The sequence below is a fragment of the Leptopilina heterotoma genome, unplaced genomic scaffold (assembly GCF_015476425.1).
Source record: "Leptopilina heterotoma isolate Lh14 unplaced genomic scaffold, ASM1547642v1 Lhet_60, whole genome shotgun sequence".
NCBI lineage: Eukaryota > Metazoa > Arthropoda > Insecta > Hymenoptera > Figitidae > Leptopilina > Leptopilina heterotoma.
The window spans coordinates 1652690-1674047 of NW_025111138.1; the positions used below are offsets into that span (position 1 = coordinate 1652690).

Here is a 21358-nt window from a genome sequence, read left to right on the forward strand (position 1 = left end):
AAAAAAAAGGTTTAAAAAATAAATTTAAGCTCAAATACTTATTGATTAATTTATTATAAACACTATTGATAAGATTTATAAGGAAAAATTTAATTTGGAAAAAAAATTGTTCTTAAAAAGTAATTTTGTCAAAAGTGACCACAACATATAGTCATCAGTTCATAAATATTGCGGAACCATTGAAAACAATTTAAGAAAATAATAATAATAATAGCTGTTGGAAGGTAATGAAAGATGTCTTGCCATTATGAGAGAGAGAGGAAGAAAAGAATCACACCGAGGATATAGATAAATATAGATAAAAGAACAATATGTAGAGACAGATTGAGGTGAGCGAGAGAGAAAGAGAGAGAGAGAATAAGAGAGAGAGATGGAGAAATGGGATATAGAGAATGTGTCGGTAGTGAGAGAGGAGTTCGAGATGGAACTGGTTCTGGCGGTAAACCCTCAGACTCCTTGGTGAGTCAACTTGTGGAGTATGGTCTGGAGGGTGAAGGTGGATGAAGGGTAGAGAAACTAGGTAGGTACGTGGGATAGGTGGTGAACACAAGCAAGGAATACCTAGTGACGTCGACGTACACGTAAACGCGGAATATTTGATGGGCTGTCAGAAGCAGTCTCTGTAATCAGCGGTCGGTTTGTTTGCTCTACCTATACAGCCCTCTATATGTATATGTATACTCTTCCGCGTACATCTCTCTGCTATCTTCCTTTTCCACTTCCCCCCTCCTTCTATCCTTTCTATAACAAACTCTCTCTCTCTCTCTCTCTCCATTTTCATCTCCTTTCAACATCTCCCTAAACGACAAATTGAGTTGCATTTCGTTTTTGGTCGAAAATTATTTACGTTTTAATTTTAAACTAGCGACATATTTCTAGTTCGTTTTAATAATAATCTTGACCACTCATTTCGTCTAGAATTATTTTCTAGAAAAGTTTTCTTCTTGTGCGGATTTTGAGAGCAATGGGAGAATTTGTGGAAGAGAAATAAGGGAAGAATGTGGATGGGAAGGTTTAATGAATTGCGGGAAACGAGGTTTCTGATTTTTCGAAAAGTTAGGGACTTGTAGTTTGGGGAAATGAAGTTTCTTTTTTTCATTGTGTTTGTGTGTGAAAGAGTAAAAGGAGGGGGTGGGTGAGATGAAGGAGAAAGAAGGAAAGATTTATAGGACGTTCGTCGAATGAAGGAAATGCTGTTGATGTGATTAAGGAGAGTTACTCGTTGAGTCAAGAATTTTCTATCTATATATATATTGGTGGAAAAACAAGTATTCTTATAAGTTTCCGAATCACTTCCTAAAAGGTATAAATATACGCGATTTGTTAAGAAAGGAGAAAAAAAAGTTTAATGAAATGCATTAAGTGGAAATTTTTAATGAATACGGAACTTTCTTTCTGTTTCCTTCTTCTTCTTCTTCTTCTTCTTCTTCTTCTTCTTCTTCTTTTTCTTCTTTTTTCTCTTTTTCCTTCTTCTTCCTCTTATTTTTCTTCTTTTTTCTTCTTCTCCTGCAGTCGATAATACCATTAATATTTACCTAAATTTTTATGAGTCAATTTTTTTCCTCTACTATAAATTGTTGTTCTTGAACGAAAGTTACGTTTACAATCTCAATACTTGAATAAGAAATAACAAATTTTATTAATTTGATTGAGCTGTTTTTTTGCTATGGATTTAATTCATTTTTACTGCTAATTTAGTACAGAAAAATTCTGTTTATTATTTTTTTTTTTTTTTAGTAAATTTAGCTAATTCAAATCAAAAAAGTAAAATCATAAATAATAAGTTATGTAAAACAATCATTATTTAACTATAATAATTTGAATGTTTTTTTATTCATTCACTTTCTCTGTCCCTTACACTCTAAAGTTGTCTTGTTTATACTTTTCTTTTTGTTATTTTTAGATGAATTGTATATTATATTATTATGTTATAATTATTTTTATTTTATAATGAATTAAAAATTGTACTGAAATATAGAAATTATCAGAATTTTTTGCCACTTCTTTTCATTAAAAGACTAAAATTCTATTAAATATTGTGTTTTGTCAAATTAAAATTATGCAGATTTTTGTTCTTTACTTCTAAACAAAATTAGAAAATTGTTAAACAATTGTGATTGAGAAATAGAGAATTTATTTATTTTGCATTATTTTTATTTAGGAATCACAATTTTTTTTAACAAAATTAATATTTTGTTTTAGTAAAAGAAGAAAAATATTTGCACAATTCCTATTTTTATTCTTTTTTTTGGAACATGATTTTCCACAGAAATTAAGATATTCAAAAATTTTAAATTCAAACCTTTTTTTAAATTAAACAACTTATAATAATTAAAGATGGCCGAGTGATAAAATAATTATTTTATATTGTAAGAATATTGTTACTGTAACTTCATCAAAATTATTTCCATCATTTTAATTCAATTATTATTTTCTAGAATTTTAAATTATTTTTTATGAACATAATTGAATTCTTTAAAAACAATTTATTATTTCAGAAAATAATTAAATGTTTGCATAAAATTTAAAAAAATAATTGAATTCTTTTTGGGAAATTTGATTAAAATAGTAGATATATTGAAAATCATTGAAATTAGAAATATTTTTGAAAATAATTGAAATTAGGACTAGAATTTTTTTGATATTTATGAAAATAATTGAACTTTATAGAAGAATTTTGTTATTTATAAAGATAATTGGGATCTTTACGATAATTTTTTTTTTCAAATTTTTAAACATAATTGAATTCTATAAGAAGAATTTTAATTTTTTTGAAAATAATTGAATTCTTGTAAAATTTTCATTATTTATGAAAATAATCAAATGTTTGCATACAATTTTATTAAAATTTTTTTAAAAGTGTTGAATTATTTTTGGGAAATGTGATTAAAATAGTAGATATTGAAAATTATTGAAATTAGAAAAATTTCTGAAAATAATTGAATTCTTGTGAAATTTTTATTATTTATGAAAATAATTAAATGATTGCGTACAATTTTATTAAAATTTTTTTTAAATAATTAAATTATTTTTGGGAAATTTTATTATAATAGTAGATATTGAAAATTATTGAAATTAGAAAAATTTTTGAAAATAATTGAATTCTTGTGAAATTTTTATTATTTATGAAAATAATTAAATGTTTGCATAGAATTTTATTTAAAAAAAATTTCAAATAATTGAATTCTTTTTGGAAAATTTTATTAAAATAGTAGATATTGAAAATCATTGAAATTAGAAAAATTTTTGAAAGTAATTGAAATTAGGACAAGAATTTTTTTGACATTTATGAAAATAATTGAACTTTAGAGATAAGTTTTGTTATTTATAAAGATAATTGGGATCTTAACGAGAATTTTTTTCAAATTTTTTAACATAGTTGAATTTTATAAGAAGAATTAATATTTTTCTTTTGAAAATAATTAAATTTCTGCAATTATATTTTTTATTGTTTTTTATTATTTCTGCAATTATTTCTCAAAAATTGAATTTTTTTAGTGTTTTGAACAAGAATTTAAATTAGAATATTTTTAAATTCTATTATTTTTAATATTGCTAATTTTATTTTAAAAAGGTAGTAAGAATTTAGCCGCACAAATTGTTGCTAGTTTATATTTTAAAATGTTTAATTAATATTTAATTAATTAAATTGTCAAACATTATGTCTGACTGAATTAGTTTTTCACTACTAAAACTACCCTTTGCTACTTATAAGAAAATTAAAAAATAAAATTTTCTGTTACTTTTTACTCTATTTTACTCTAATTTCAAGAATTATGTCTGACTAAAATTGATCTTTACTACTTGTTTTCTAATAGTAGAAAATACATTTTCGATATAAAAAAGTCACAAACAAGACTCCTTTACTACTAAAACAAGAATTTACAAAAATATTCTATTCGTCTGACTAAATCCATATTTTTCTACTTAAAGTAGTTTAAAATTTAAATTCATTATGTAGAATTAAAATATTCTTTTACTACTGATAATTTGTGTGCAGACATTTTTTCTAATTATAAATAATAATTTACAGCAAATTTTAAAAATAAAATTTCTATCTAAACTTTTTTGCTAATAAAAATATTTCTGATAAAGAATGATGATGATAAAGTGTATTATAATGGGTATAACATAGTAATAAGAAAAACAACTGCGTAAAAACTTTGAGTTTTCTGTACATAATTTTTTTATAATAATAATAATAATAATAATAATAATAATAATAATAAAATAAAAAAGTGAGTTGAAAAAAAGAACGAGATTTTCAAGCTGCTGGAAAACTTAGTGAAAGCTCAATCAGCTTATATGAGAAATCGACCATCTGTTACGCCCTCAGGTTTTACAATCTATTCAAATATTCCTTCTTGCTTTTATATAGATTATATTTTCATTTTTTTTTCTTTCTTTTTTGTTTTAATTTGCATTTTATAATTTCAAATAGCGAACACGTGTAAACAAAAATATTCAAGGATTTTATTTAATAATTTATTTCGATACATTTTTTGCCACGTGTTTCATTTAGAGTAGAAAAATGTTACGTAATATTATTTAATACAATATAAGGGTGGATTTTGCCTTCTTATTAGATTTTTAAATCCTATTTATTTCTTTATGCACATGTTTTGTTATTAATTAGTGAAAAAGTTATTATTTATTATTTACTATTCAATACTTTTAGATTTTATTTAATTAACATTTAATAGTGAAGAATAAATAACCATTTTTTTAATATTAATTTATATCTAGTTAATTTTTTTCCTGTACAAACGTATTTCCTGATAAAATCAACAAAAATGTTTGCATCTTTTTTAAAGAAACAGAAATTCTTCTTCTGTCATAAAAACTGAATGTATTTTTTTTGTTTTTAATTCCGCATTGTTGATTCGAAATTACAGTTTTAGAAGTTTTATTAATTCAGATTTCAGAATTAAAAACACTAATACAGTTTCTCTCTTATTTTTGCTGACAGTGAATTAATAAAAACTATCATCAACGATAATATTTCTTCTTTTAAGTAAGCAAAAGTAGTCGCTAAGCTTCCAGTTTTCCAGCTGGGTCACGTTATGTTTGACGAAGCACTCGAGGCTCGCTACATTTTCCTTTACCACGAGCTTTTCCTGCATTATTTTGAGTGAAATTCTTTGCAGTCTTAGCAATTAATGCCATTCTACCATATCTCGTTTTTACACAACAACATGAGAAAAATAAAATTAAAAAAAAATAGGAAAAAGAAATGTCCTCACATTTTGATGGAAAAATTTTATAGAGAATATTTTACTCTTAACACCTTTAGTAGTAGAGAATTTTATGTATACTAATTTCAGTAAAATGCATATTCTTTGTATCTTTTTTTATTGTATAAAAATTAAGGAAACACATTCGAAACATGTAAAGTTTTTAATAGCCTTTTAGAATGTGACAATTTTATTTTTATTCTTGTCTTTCGCAAAAAAATACAGTTCTTTTAAATGAAAATATTATTTCAACTATAGCAACTTTTTCAATAATAATAATAATAATAATAATAATAATAATAATAATAATAATAATAATAATAATAATAATAATAATAATAATAATAATAATAATAATAATAATAATAATAATAATAATAATAATAATAATAATAATAATAATAATAATAATAATAATAATAATAATAATAATAATAATAATAATAATAAATAAAAATATTTATCACTAAATGAATTAATTAATATAATAATTGTATATTATAATAATCGACATAATATATCCTCACATGAAGTTAGTGTTGTTCGATTCCAATTTTATTTGTTATTATAGTTAGAGTTGTTATGTCAAAAGTTTGACAATTAATTTTTAAATAATAAAATAAGTGGAGAGAGAAAATATGACCCCAATTTCAAAAGCTCAATAAAGGGGTACAGTTTCAAATTATTTTTTTAAATAATTAATTATTCTATGAATTATTTATATTTGTATTTAAATAACAATAAGTATTCAAATATTTATTTTACAAAAATGATTGAAATTTGAAAGATTTAATTTGAAAGTTCTGAAAAAAATTAGATTTTTGACAAATAATAATTAAAATTTATGAAGATATACTTGAATTACCGAAAATAATTTTAAAAAATTGAAACAATTTGAAATTTCGTAAAATTTTATATTTTAAAGAATTTTATTTTTTCATCTTTTCAAATTATCTATAAATACAATTGAATTTTTGAAAATACATTATTTTATAAATTTACAAAAATTATTCTATTTAAATAATTCAATTCTCGTAGTTGAATTCTGATAGGAATTGATTTAAAACATAATTAAATTAAAATTTTAAAAAGTAATTGAATATTTAAAGCGTTATTTTAACAGGAATTTTAGGAATTAATTAAATTTTAAAAGGTTTTTAAATTAAATTCCTTGAAAATTTAAGGGAAGCAAAAGTATAAAAATATTTAAATTTTCATTTAAAAAAATTATTAATTAACTTATTATTCTTCAAAAATTCTAAAAGTTTTTCAATAATTTTTTTTTTTCAAATCTCAAAAAAAGTAATTGAATTTTGGAAGAATTACAGTTGCAATTTTTAGAAATAATTAAATTCCATGAGGCTTTTCATTGAAATTTTTAAAAATTTTTTCTGTGGAAGAATAAATAAGTATAAGTTTTTAAATTTTTGTTTAACAAAAAGTATTAAAGTTTAGAAAAATTTAATTCAGAAATTCCGAAAAATTGTTTCTTGAAAAAATGTGATTAAAATTTTTTAAAAATACTTTTATTTCCGAAAACAATTTTAAAAAATTGAAACAATTGAAAATTTTGCTAACTTTCATTGAAATAAATTTTATATTTTAATGGATTTTATTTGTTTACTTTTAAAAATTATTTTAAAATATAATCGTATTTTTGAAGAATTTTAATTGATTAATTGAAATAAATTTTATATTTTAATGGATTTTATTTGTTTACTTTTAAAAATTATTTTGAAATATAATCGTATTTTTGAAGAATTTTAATTGAATAATTGATTAATTGAAATAAATTTTATATTTTAATGAATTTTATTTGTTTACTTTTAAAAATTATTTTGAAATATAATCGTATTTTTGAAGAATTTTAATTGATTAATTGATTAATAATTGAAATAAATTTTATATTTTAATGAATTTTATTTGTTTACTTTTAAAAATTATTTTGAAATATAATCGTATTTTTGAAGAATTTTAATTGATTAATTGATTAATAATTGAAATAAATTTTATATTTTAATGAATTTTATTTGTTTACTTTTAAAAATTATTTTGAAATATAATCGTATTTTTGAAGAATTTTAATTGATTAATTGATTAATAATTGAAATAAATTTTATATTTTAATGAATTTTATTTGTTTACTTTCAAAAATTATTTTGAAATATAATCGTATTTTTAAAGAATTCTAATTGATTCTTTAACTATCTATTTACTTACAAAAAATTTTATTATTATTTATTATTGACAGTAGGTACATTGTTTTTCAATATATTGTGTTTATTTAATCACTTATAATTAAAAAATAAAATTAATAAAAATAGAAAAGAATAAAAAAGAAAATGAAATAAAAAAAGTAAAATTAATTAAAAATTTTTATTAATTTGATAAAATGTAATTTAAAGATTAATTAATTAATTATTCTTCAATTAATTATTTTTTAATTAATTATTCTTCAATTAATTAATAGGTAATAAATTGATTATTATTTCAGCCAAAGATAGTGAAATTACAAGCAATGTTAATAAACCAGAGTAAATAAAGTTATATTTGTTTATATTCAAATATTTAAACAAGTATTAAATTGAAATAATATTTCTGTTTTCTGTATGTTTGAATTTATGGTTAATGAAATATATATTGAAATTTTTTGGAATTATTATTTGTTCAGGTGGTATTATAATCGAAATCAGAGGGATGAACCAATTGACGAATCGTCTGGACATTTTTTGGTCCGTGATGGCTCATTAATAATTCAAAACGTCCAAGAATCTGACGGTGGCTCCTACATGTGCACTGCAAGTAATTCAGAAGGCAGTGAAACAATGGAAGTAAAATTAACTGTATCTGCACCATTAAGTGTTCACGTTCAACCTGCCATTCAAACAGTTGATCTTGGGAAATCTGCTTTCTTGGTGAGTTCTTTTTTTTCAGTTTGGAATTTTTGTCCTTGTTTTCTTTTCATTTTTTCTCTTCTACTATTTTTTTCTCCCTTTTTTGCCTTTTCTTTCCCTCTTTTTATAATGTCCTCTTTTCCTTTTTCCCCTTTTTTCTGTTAGTTCCTTTTCTTTCCTTTTTTTTCTCTTTTTCCTTTTTTTCTGTTTTCGCTTTCATTCTTCTCTACCTTTTTTTAGTTTTTACCTTTTTTCCGTTTATACCCTTTTTTCGTTTTTACCCTTTTTTCGTTTTTTCTCTTTTTCTGTTTTTTTTCCTTTTTTTCCGTTTTTTCTCATTTTTTCTTTTTCCATTTCTTTCGTTTGCTATTTCAGTTATAAAAAAAACTTTGACAGTTTTGACAACAGTTTTATATATAAAAATTTAGTTTTAACGTGAAGAGAATTTTCTTTTCTCTACAAAAAAGAAAGAAACTTTCTTTTTACGATGTCGTGAAAATCTGGCTTTTGTCAGGAGACCTAGAAAAATTGTATTTTTAAGATATTTCTCGTTCAAATGTGATTACATTTTATCAAAGTGTAATAAGAAGAGTGTATTATCTAGATGAATTTTCGCTTCGCTTGTGAAGAAAAGATTTTTTTTTTTTTTTGAATTATTTTCTACAGTTTAGTAATACAGGAGCTGCAAAAGAGGTTTGCTAATGTAACTAATTTTGATAAAATACTTTTAAGATTTGAAAAAAGATATATAAGAAACCTTTTGAAGTTATTAATTGCATTGGTTGTGAAAGGGAACTTTTTTTCCCTATGAAACAGTTATAATGCTGAAAAAATTAAAGGACTCCTAAGGGTCTCTTCCTGAATTACCTTTTTGAATAACGTCTTTCTTATACTTCCTTTGCTCACTTTTTTCATCTCGGTTCATGAGAAAAAGGCGTAGTTTTCATTTTTTTTTCTTCTCTAATTAACTTTATTAGTCAATTCTTTTTTTTTTTATTTTATATCTTGACAATTGTACTTATAAATAATATAAAAATTCAAAAATTATATAAAAAGCAGTAAACAGTATTTTTGTATCCCGAAATAAAATTAAATAGCAGTTTTTCTAAGATCAAAATTGAGACTAAAAAATGAATCAAAATGTTGCTTCGCAACACTTTTGATTCGTTTTTTTTGTCTCAATTTTTATGTCTGACTAAAATACGTTTGAACTACTAAAACTGACCTGTACTACTTGAAATAAAATTATAAATAAAATGTTGGACTAAAATTGAATTTTACTACTTACATTGTAGTTATAAAATCGCAATGCCTGCCTAATAATAATCTTTACTATTTATTTTGTAATTACGAAATTTTTTTAATAAAAAAAGTTCTGTGTTGAAAAAAGTCAAAATTTTGATAATTGACTCTAATAATCGTACAAAAAATCTCAAGATCAGTCTATTTTTTCAAAATATAAATTTTTTCTGAATCGGAGAACCATTCTAAACAGTTTTTAAATATCTCCTTGTTTCGGGAAAAGCCCTTTTATAATAAAAAAAGCCCTAATTTTTTAGGTAATCGACTGCAAAAATTGTTCAGGATACAAATATTTTCTACTTCAGGGATGAATTATAAACAGTTTCCAATTAAGAAACCCTTTTAAAAGTAAACCCTTTTTTAAAGAAATTAATTAACTATTAATTTATGGAAAAAAGGTCAGACTCAAAGTTTGACTAAGAATTTCTGATTAAAATATTCTTTTACTACTTAATATTAATATAGAATATTTATTATATTTTTTTACTAATATTTTTTTCTGTTAATTAATGTTATTATATCACAAGGGAATAATTTGCATCAATTCTATTTCCTAAATTCAATTGTTTTAATAAAATTCAAAGTTTTTTAAAAATAAAGGAAAAAAATGTTTATAACTTAGATTTGTCGATTAGAAAATTTATCTGAAAATGAAACTGAAAATTTTTGAATTTTTAGAAAAGAAAGGAAAAAATTTTATTGAAAAAATTTTCTGTTAAATTTATTTACGAATATCTTTCATTGTAAAATTATTTAAAAACAATAATTTCTTTTTTAAATATTTTAAATATTTAATTATTATTATTTTTCCATAGGAATTAAGATTTTGAAAAATTTGAAATTGAAACCTTTTTGAAAGTAATCAACTTTAAAAATATTGTTATAAAACATAAAGATAACGATTACTCCGAATGGAGGACTCGGAGTGATCGATTTCTTGATATGTTTTTTATAATAATTAAAGAGGATCGAGTGTCAAAATCGTTATTTTATATTATAAGAATATTGTTACTGTAACTTTTTAAAAATTATTTTCATATTCTATTATTATCTGAAATTCAAACTAAAATTCATTTTAAAATTAATTTTTATTAGAAAATTCTACAATAATTTAATTATTTAAATATAGACGTAAATTATTTATTGAATAATTAAATGTTTCATAAATTTAATTCTTATAAAGAATTTTATTAACAAATTCTTAAATAATTGAATTCTTTTGACGCATTTTAATAAAATTTTTTAGAATAGTTACATTTTTTAAAGAAATTTGATTAAAATTGTATTAAAAATAATTGAAATTCTGCGATGAGATTTATTATTTCTGAAAATAATTGAAATATTCAGTTAAAACTTATAAAAAATTTGTAAATATTTAAATTCCTGTGAAATTTTTATTATTTATGAGAATAATTAAATGTTTACGTACAATTTTATTAAAATTGTTTTTAAATAATTTAATTCTTTTGGGTTATATTTTATTAAAATAGTAGATATTAAAAATCATTAAAATGAGGAAAATTTTTGAAAATAATTAAAATTTTGCCAAAAATTTTATTAAAATTTTTGAAAACAATTAAATTTGGAAGAAGAATTTTTTATTTATAAAGATAATAATTGGGATTTTGTAAAGATTTTTTTGTTAATTATGAACATAATTAATTATAAAATTATTATAATTTTAATTATTATTATAATTTTAATTATTACTTATAATTATAAAATTTATTTATAATTATAAAATTATTTATAATTATAAATAATTAATTATAAAATAATTGAATTTCTGCAATCATTTGTAACGTCTTCAAAATCCAATTTTTTAGTGTTTTTAACTAAAATTCTTCTATAATTCTATAATTTTTCTGTAACTAATTCTAGAAGATTTTAAATTATTAAAATTTTTCAAAAATCTAAGTTCATTAAAATTTCTAATTAAATTCATTCAACATTGGAACTTTATAAAATTTCAAAATGTAACCGTTTGAAATTAATTTATTTATGAAAATTGTAAACGCAACTCTTTTAAAATTAAATTAATTTTGATATATTTAGGTAAAATTATTCATTTAATAATTTATTTATTTTATGCTATTTGTTCAAAATTTAAGTTATTTAAAAAGAAATTTTTGTCAGAAATTGAAAAAGTTAAAGGTTTTTGTATTGGAATCAGTGGCGAATATTCCTTTGGGAATAATAATAATATAATAATAATAATATAATATAATATAATATAATATAATATAATATATTATAATTTATATATTATTTATAATTGGACTTCCGGTTGGGATAGCGAACTGAACGTACGCGTGTCATTTCGGTGAGCGTTATTTCGGGAATAATTATCAATTTAGTGAGTGCACAAGTTTCAAAAGGAGTTGTTTGAAGAGGGAAACATTTAGTGTTTAGGTGAAAGTGTTATCTTTACGAACTTTAGCCTTTTTCTTGTGTTATTTGGGGCAAGAGAAATAGGAATGGAAGGTGAAGAGGTTAGGAAACCAGAGGAGCAAAATGGCAAAGCTTCCGGTGGAAATTCGGAGAAAGATGGGGAGATGGAGCTGCCGAACGAAAACAGTAGTGCCACCTCAGCGAGCAGTAGTGAACCACGAGTGAGGAAAACAAACATGGCCGAAAGAGTAAACAATCAGAAAAACCAGAAGGTTATTGAATGGAAAACACCGCAAAAGCGGGGACGTGGAAGGCCCTCTAAACAAATGTCAAATCAACTGACAAGCAGTAAGATAAAAAGTAAATCGTTGTTGCGAAATTATCTACAAGTGCAAACCTCTAGGGGAAAAAACGGGAATGTATCTATTTCTAGTGAAGGTCGGAATACAAGTGGGGCCGAAGTGTTAAAAGATTTACAAAGAGAAGTTTTTGAAAAAATGTTAAATGAGTGGTGGGACAAAAAAGTGGAAAGAGAGTTCAGGGAGGTCAAGGGTCAAATTTCAGAGCTAAGGGATAGAGTTATAAGAGATGAGGCAGTGGAATCCGCATTAGTTAAAGCTAGGGAGCGAGAGAAAGAATATCAGAAAGAAATAGAATCATTGAAAGAAGAGTTAGCAACGATGTCTGCGCGAATTAAAGAACAAGGGATTTTAAGGAACACAGTTGATGTGACACAGGATTATCGTGAGCCAATAATTGTTGCTTCAAGGAATATCTCAAACGATAAAGAGGAATGTGAGGATGATAATAATAATAATGACACAGTGGACACGAATATAGAAGTAAGTGATTTGAAAGTGCTAAATAAAGATGCAATGGGTGTAAAAGTTTTATCAATGATTAGTAGTAGTGAATTAGAGTGGGAAATGAAGGAAAGGAAATCAAGAAAGAATTGTATCATGGTAAGAGGATTTCGCTCAAGAGGGAAACATTTAGGAGAACAAATAAGATCAGTGTTGTTTGACCTGACAGGTGTAAATATTGAGATTAAAAATTTAAGGCATGTAGCGGGAGGGTCACTGATCACGCTTAATTCGTGGATAACAAAGCGAAGATTAATGGAGAATAAGTATAAGTTGCGAAACACGAAGATAACAATAGAGGACGACTTGACTTGGAGAGAACAGGAGATACAAAATCGAATTAAGGAGGAAGTCATGTTAGCGAGTGAAGTGGGAGCTGTAAGCAAATTTTCGTATATGAAGTGGACAATTAATGACAGAGAATTCACCTGGAATGAAGAAAAAGGTGTAATCGAGGGGTTTCGTAACCAGGAGGGGAGGCGCTTCGCAAATAATAACAGATTCAATTAACGGAGTGGTCTGGAACATCGCCGGAGGTATGAAGATATTAGAGACTTGGGACTTTTTAAAACAATTCGACATCGTCATTTTACAAGAAACCTGGATCACCGAGGAGAAAAATGAATCCTTTTTAAAAATTTTAGATGTAGATTATATATGGGAAACGAAATGTGCTGTTAAAACTAACAATAAAGGGAGGGCAAAAGGGGGTCAGTTGGTGGGAATAAAAAAGAATGCATGCAAAGCTGTGAGTTTGGAAGAATGGGAGTATGGAATTGTAATAAAAGCGCATGAATTTGGTGAGTGGGGAAATACTGTTAACATGATCACAGTTTACAATAATGTCGGAACGTCCAAGGTTGTAGATAGTTTGAGACCAGTATTAGACAGTTTTCAAGACAAAGGGGAGGGATTGATAATCTTAGGGGATTTGAATTCCAGGATAGGAGAGGAACTCGGGGGGAGCGAAATAGATGAAGAGGCTCCAAGTAAAAATTATTATAGAGTGCGTACATCAGAGGATAGAACTGTAAACGGTGAAGGAGTTAAATTATTAAGGTTTTGTGAGGAAATGGGGTTAAGGGTTCTTAATGGAAGAATAAACGGAGACACTCAAGGAAAACTGACGCGTGTAGGGGAGGAAGGAGGTTCGGTCCTTGACTTAATAATTGAGTCTGATGGAATTGGCGATTCTCAGGTGAAAGAAATCAAAATACTACCAAGGATAGAGTCAGATCATTTTCCAGTGACATTTAAATTGCAAGTTAAAAGTAAGCGAAGACAGAAGGGTATAATGAAGGGTAACGATAAACACACGGTAAACACAGATTGCGAGAATCAGGAAGATCGATTGGTATGGGACAACAAAAAGACGCAAGAGTACAGAGAGGCATTAGAGAAGTTGTGGGAACAAAAAGTAATAGTTAATGAAGGGGAATGGTCAAATGCATGGAATGAAGTTAATCGAGCAATTAAATTAGCTGCAGAGCAGGTAGGAATGATTAGAAAAATAAAGAGGGGAGGGAGAAATCAGGGTAGAAAGAGGAATGAAGAGGAACAGAAGCTGAAAAAAGAGGCTTTTAAATGCTTGAAAGCTTACTTGAAAAAGAAGGGGGTTAAAGAAAGGGAAGAGTTTAAAGAAAGTAGGAAAAGGTTAAGGGAATGGCGAAGAAATAAGAAACAGCAAGAAAAAGAGGAAAAATGGGAAAGGGTAATCAAAAGTAAAAATATGAGTGAGTTTTGGCAATCATTGAATGGTTTCAGGCCGAGGAGAAAATGTAAAGGTATGGGCATCAAAAAAGAGGATTGGAAAAAACATTTTATGAAACTCCTAGGTGGGAAAGATCAGAATTCAGAAAATACACCAATGGAAGGGGAAAAGGAGAATTTTCAGGGTGAGCAAGAAGAAGAAGAAGATATTCAAACTTCAACTTCAGAATTACCTTCAGAAAACATCGAGGGGTTTGATGCAGAGGAGGATGAATGGGACATCAAGCTAAATGAGGACATCGAATTCGAAGAGCTAGGTAAGGTCGTTAATAGGCTAAAAAAGGGAAAAGCAGCAGGAGAAGATGGAGTTTCTATTGATTTTATTAAAGGATTACCGGAAGTTTGGGCCAAAGAGGTCCATAGAGTATTAAATGGAATGTGGAAAGATGGGGTGCTGGGACCTGGCTGGGAAAAAGCAAGAATATTCCCTATTCACAAAGAGGGAGAAGAGCATGTAACGGGAAATTACAGAGGTGTATCATTGCTGGATGTGGGGTATAAAATTCTAGCTGCTGTTTTGGATGAGAGGTTAAGAACTTGGATGGAAAAGAAAGGAAATTCGAGGAAAGTCAAGGAGGATTTAGAAGGAAAAGAGCCACGCGTGATCACATCTGGGTTTTAAATTCGTTAATTAACAATAAGCTGAAAAGTAAAGAGGGAAAATTACATGTAGCCTTTATAGATTTGAGGAAAGCCTTCGACACAGTGGACCGGGGTATATTATTGAACAAAATATGGAAATTGGGTATAAGAGGAAGAATGTTCAAAATGATTGAAGCAATTTATAGCAAAACACTTAATGAGGTCATTACTGGAGAGGGGTTAACAGAGCATTTTGTTACAATTAGAGGGGTCAGACAAGGGTGTCCACTTAGTCCACTACTTTTTAATATATTCATTCAAGATATGGACGAAATATGGGAAAAAGAAAATATAGGGGGAACGGTCATAGGGAAAAAGAAAATATTCGTGCTAAAATTTGCTGACGACTTGGCTTTAGTAGCAGACTGGGCGGAGGGACTGAAGGAAATGCTGAAAAAACTCGAAAAATATGTAAGTAAAAACAGACTGGAGGTAAATGCAGATAAGTCTAAAGTAATAGTGTTCAGAAATGGGGGTAGAAGACGGCAAGCGGATAAATGGGAAATAGAGGGTAAAGCACTTGAAGTTGTTAACGAATATAAATATTTAGGATTTTGGTTTTCCACAAAGAATTCGTACTCAAAACATGTCCAAAAATTGGCGGGAAAAGCAAGAATGGCAACAAACTCAGCATGGGGAATACTAAAAAGGGCTAGAATTAATAATTTAGGGAAGCGATTGTATTTAATGGATACTTTAGTGAAGGCAGGAGGATTGTACGGGGTAGAGATTTGGGGGTGGAAAAGGAGGGAAGAAATAGAAAAATTACAAGGAAGATTCGTCAAGATGGCAATGGGTATTAATGTCACAACTCCAGACTACATATGGAGGATGGAAGCAGGCAGACATAGAATTGAAATCGAGGCAAGAAAGAGAGCAATTAATTATCTAATGACAATTGTCAAAATGGGAGAGGAAAGATGGCCAAAAATTTGTCTAAGAGAGGAGTTAAGGGGGATAATTAATGCAAACCCTTCAAATTTGGGAAAATCATTGCAGAAAATTTGCCAGGATGTTGGAGATGGAGAAACATTAAAATGGCTATGGGAAGGAGGACAAGATGATAAAGTTAAAAATAAATTGATGAACGGAGTACGAATTACACTAGATCAGGAAATTCAAAACGATTGGGGTAGAATCAGGGATTCAAAATACTGCAAGGAATACAAAATCTTAAAAAAGGCACCAGGTAGGGAAAAGTATTGGGAAGATAAAAAAATTAAAGGGGAAATAAAAGAACAATGGGCTCGACTAAGGTGTGGAAATGTGGGGAAGGCGGGTAATAAAGGGTTTCTGGATACCATGTGCAGATTATGTCAGGTTGAGGAGGAAAATATTTTTCATATCTGGAATTGTGGAAAAGCAAGGGAAATCTTAAGTAAGAAATGGGTAGATGGTGTACTAAGGTGGGCTGAAGGGAAAACAGGGACTCAGTTTGAAGATTTGTTATTAAGAACTTTGAGTGGAGAGCCGAATCTCGTCCTCATCGAGTACGCGAAAGAATTTGTAGAAAAATCAAAGACTACATGTTGTAATTTATAATTAAGAAATGATTTGTTAAATGAAGTTAAATATAACTGATGTGATTTAATGTATAGAGAATTAATACTACTATTTATAAGATATTTTAAATTTAAGTATTGCGGGAAAGTATATTGTAAAACTTATGTAAAGTGTACAATGGAGAAATAAATAAAATATATTATTTATAATTTATAGTTCATGAGTCAAGCAAAAAAGACACAAAAATTTAGTATTTTCTTACGAATTCTAAAAATTTAATTTTTTTCAGTACTTTTAATGAAAATTCGTGACTTTTTCATGAATTTCCTATGTCAGAATATATTATTATAATTATAATAATATTAAAAATATGTATATTCGAATTCTTATTTTATTTTTATAAAAAAAAATTTGAATTAAAAGTTTTTACGTTCTATGAATTTTAAAAATGATAAAATTTTTTTTTAAAGCGAGAGAGAAGTCTGCCGTGTCACATACTGTTAACTTTGTTTAATTTAATTAAAATCATTTTTAATTTTGATTTATAATGGCGAATATTCCTTTGGGAATAATTTTACGCAATGGAAAATGTCCATTTTTTTCTCTCTCTCTCTCTCTCTCTCTTTTTGATTAATAAATTAGTTGAAGTATTCGACTATAATTATTTCTCTCTCTCTCTCTTTCTCGCGCTCTTGTTTTAAAATGAAATGATGTGCTTCTGTTTCAGACATGTAGCGCCAGTGGATTTCCTCAAGCTGCATTTTATTGGCTGAAGGATGGTCAGCCACTGCGAACTGGTGCCCGCATAAGAATAGTTTCACGTGAACGTATTTCCGTGACGTCAGTTGCACGCGAGGACCGCGGTATGTACCAATGTTTTGTGAGAAATGAACATGAGATGGCGCAGGGAATTGCGGAATTACGCCTGGGCGGTAAGTTTCTTTTCGAGTTATTTAAAAATTTAAAAGTCAGAGAGAATCTTCCAAGGTGGACTTGATGCACTCTTTCCATTTCAGAGAGTTTATTCTCCTTTACTTTACCATTAGGAATTGAAACGACCTACTTTTACATTTATAACGTTTATCGATCAAACGGGTCCGTTTTTCTTTTCTGAATATTTTACTTCCTTTTAACATAGCTTTCATATACTTTTTCCTTCAATAGCGTACTGAACGTTATTGCTTTTATTTTTTTTTTTTTCTTTTTCTTCTTCTTTTTTTTCTCTTTCTTTATTTAATATATACCATCAAGTTATCATGATATGATTTATTTTTGATTTCGCTTTTTATCTTGTTTTCGAATGTATTATTAATGTTCAGTTACATTAGCAAAACTAGTTGGAACAATTTTCTTTTGATAAGAAAAAATTCCTGTTTTTTGAGAATAAGAAACAATTTTCAAGCAATAATACTAAATACTATAAATAAATAAAATAAATAAATAATAAAATAAATACTATAAATGCTAATAAATACTAATAAATACTAAAAGAAAAAAAATACTAATACAAAATCGAAGAATATTTAACTTAAAGACTTTAAACTTTTCCATTTTTTTTCCTTGAAAATATAAAAATTTCAGACGTAAAATTTACGAACCACTATTACTTAAATTAATTTTTCATTTCCTGATAGATATTTCTTTAAAGTTTCCAAGCTTTTTTTCTTCTTTTTCAAAAAAAAAAAAAAAAAATAAGAATACCGCAATATTCTCATTTTCAAGGATGTAATTTCGTTCCCTCTATTCTTAGTTTAATGCGCCCTTTTGCAAATCACTCAACGTTCAACGTGATTACAACGGGAGATTTCATTAGGACGTTTAGATTTTTACGCTTGGCTTGCGATATATATTTCACCCGAGAGCTCGTCATGAAAAGGAATTTTATGTACTTTTCGTAAATTGCAAAAGTTACAAAAGTATTTCAAAAATTATCATTGTTAAAAATCTACATTTTCGAAAATTATTATGAAAGGAAAAGAAATAAAAGATTCATTTTGGTATTATTTATATTTAATTCTTTTGTGATTTTTTATTTTTAATTTATAACTAGCAGCGATATTTTTCAATTAAATCCTTTACAATTGTACTTCATAAATTGAATTTTGTGTTAAATTACAACTAGAAATAAGCAACTAATTGGCACACCATTTTCGAGAGACTCATCCACGTGGAATAATAATTTACCATATCAAAAAGGAAATAAAATATAAATATCACTAATTACGCTTATTTTGCATTCATATTTTTTTTTTATTTTAATTATTAAATATTCAAATTGTATTTTGTGGAGAATTTTTATAGGTTTTTTAAATATAGATGAAATGAGTAACTAAATAAATTTATATATAAATAAAAATAAATAAATAGAAAATGGGAAGAATAAAAAAATTTATTTAAAAAATGAAGAATCTATCTTGTATGTTAATAATCGTTGTATTCTGAATGTTTTTTTGCTGTTTGTTCTTTTTGTTTGTTTTTTTTCCTAATTTTTTTCGGTAATTTTTCTCTTAAACTTTCTTGAATTTTTAAATGAAGGAAAATCTAAATTATAGTTTTGAAGATTGAATAATTATATAAATTAATTGAACAACATTTTTTGAATATCGTTCGTGATACTATTTTTGCAAGAAAAATTTAGAAATTATTTTATTTTCCATAATTTTGCGTTAATAAATAAATTTTTTTTTTATTTTCAAAAGAAAATATTTTTGTTAAAAAATTTTATCATTTTTTGAACTTTTATAATTTTTAATCAGAAATAATTTTATTTTTGCACAAAAAATATTGTTAATATTTTTGAAAATAATTGAATTTTTGCCCTAAATTTTATTCAAATTTTTTTAAATAATTTAATTCTTTCAAGAAATTTAAATAAATTTTTTTTAAAGAATTGAATTCATTTTAATTAATTATATTAAAATTTTTTGATACTTATTAAATTTTTGCGAAGAATTTTAATAACATTTATAAAAATAATTGATTTCTTTCAAGAAATTGTATTAAAAAATGATTTAATTTTTTTAAGGAGTTTTATGGAAATTTTAAATTTTAAATCTTGAAAATAATTGAATTCTTTTAAAAAATTCTATAAAAATTGCATTAGAAAAAATCGAATTCCAGTGAAGAATTTTATTAAAATTTTTTAAAAATATTTGGATACTTTTGACTTTTGAGAAATTTTATTAAAATCGTTTTTAAATTTGAAAATAATTAAATTCTTTAAAAAAATGTGAATAATTAATTGAAATTAATTATAATGTATTGAAAATAATTTCATTCTTTGGAAGAATTTTATTATCATTTTAATTGGTATGTTTTTAGGACCTTAATTTTTGTCAAAAAATGTTTTTTGATTGTGGCCTTGGGTCCAAAATAATTACAAACGGTGTAATTTTAAGAAATAATTTAATTTTTAGAGATGAAATTTATTAAAATTTTAAAAATATTTGAATTCACGAAATAATTAAATTTTTCAGAAGAATTTTATAAAAAAATTTAAAATAATTAAATTATACTTTTAGAAATTCTTTTTAAAAATCGTATTTAAAATAATTGAAATCTTTAGAAAAATGTAAAAAAAAATGAAATTAATTTTTAAAAAATGAAAAAAAATGAAAATGAAAAAAAAATTAAAAAATTAAAAAATATTAATTATTAAAAAATTAAAATAAAATGAAATTAATTGTAAATCTATTGAAAATAAGTGAGTTCTTTCGAAGAATAATTCTAAATTTGTTAAAAATCATAAACAATCATAATTAGTTATTAAGTAAATTTTTTCTAATTTGGCATTTGAAGTTATTTAAAAATTGAAGTTAACATTTAGATATAAAAAATTTTGTAATTTGCATAATAATATTGATAAAAGTAAAGAAATAATTTTTTATTGTTTTTTCTATTTTTTTTTTTTTTTTTAATATAAAAAGTGAATATTTATTCTGAAGAAGTTAATGTTTCTTCCAAAGTCAATATTTCTTGAAAATTTAATAATCCTCTTCTTATTATTCTGTAATATTTGAAAAAAATGTAAAGTGTCCAATTATGATAAACATAATGGAAACTGGAAAGTTATCTCCGGATGAATGAAATTATTAAAGTAAATGAGACTTTTTGAAAAAACTTTAACATCCTTTTGATACAAAGGATCTTTTGGAAAAGAAAAATTATTACTACTATCATTACTATTATTATTATTATTACTATTATAATTATTACTCTTTTTATTATTATTATTATTATTATTATTATTATTATTAAATATTATTATTATTATATTTAATATTGATATTATTATTAATATTATTATTATAAAATTCATAATGTTGATAAAATAATAGATAGTTTCGTTTGTTGAGTTAAACAGTGTGTTTTTTAATTTTTATGTTGATGGAAATCATTATGGTCTCGAAGAAAGTTGGCTCAGTGGCAGGAGCACTCTGCAAAATGCAAATAAAGTCGAGAGAGAGAGAGAGAGAGAGAGAGAGAGAGAAAGAGAGATGGAATCTCTTGTGTGGAGATGAGGAATTTTTTTTCGTGAAATTTTAGTGTGTGCCTCTGTGGATTAGCTATATAGCGTTTGCTTGTATAATGTCAATTTTAAAACAGCAATTTACACAGCTATGCTAGGAATTTTTCCAAGAATCTATAGGTCGTTGGATTCTTTTTTCATTATTTTTTTTTTTTTTAATCGAGATTCAACCTAGATTATGGTATACATGAAGTCTCATTTTCAGTACAATTCCGACACAATTCCATTTTA

At 25.2% G+C, this 21358-nt stretch overlaps 1 protein-coding gene across 8 annotated transcripts in view; it reads left to right on the forward strand.

Moving 5' to 3' along the window:
- The window catches only part of LOC122509294 (Down syndrome cell adhesion molecule-like protein Dscam2), a 332361-nt gene that overhangs the window by 173517 nt on the left and 137486 nt on the right, over positions 1–21358 (forward strand). For all 8 annotated transcript variants that reach the window (XM_043623242.1, XM_043623243.1, XM_043623239.1 and 5 more), the window contains 2 exons: positions 7906–8149; positions 17327–17531. In XM_043623242.1, the coding sequence (XP_043479177.1) occupies positions 7906–8149; positions 17327–17531 (449 nt within the window). The remainder of the gene's footprint in view (positions 1–7905; positions 8150–17326; positions 17532–21358) is intronic.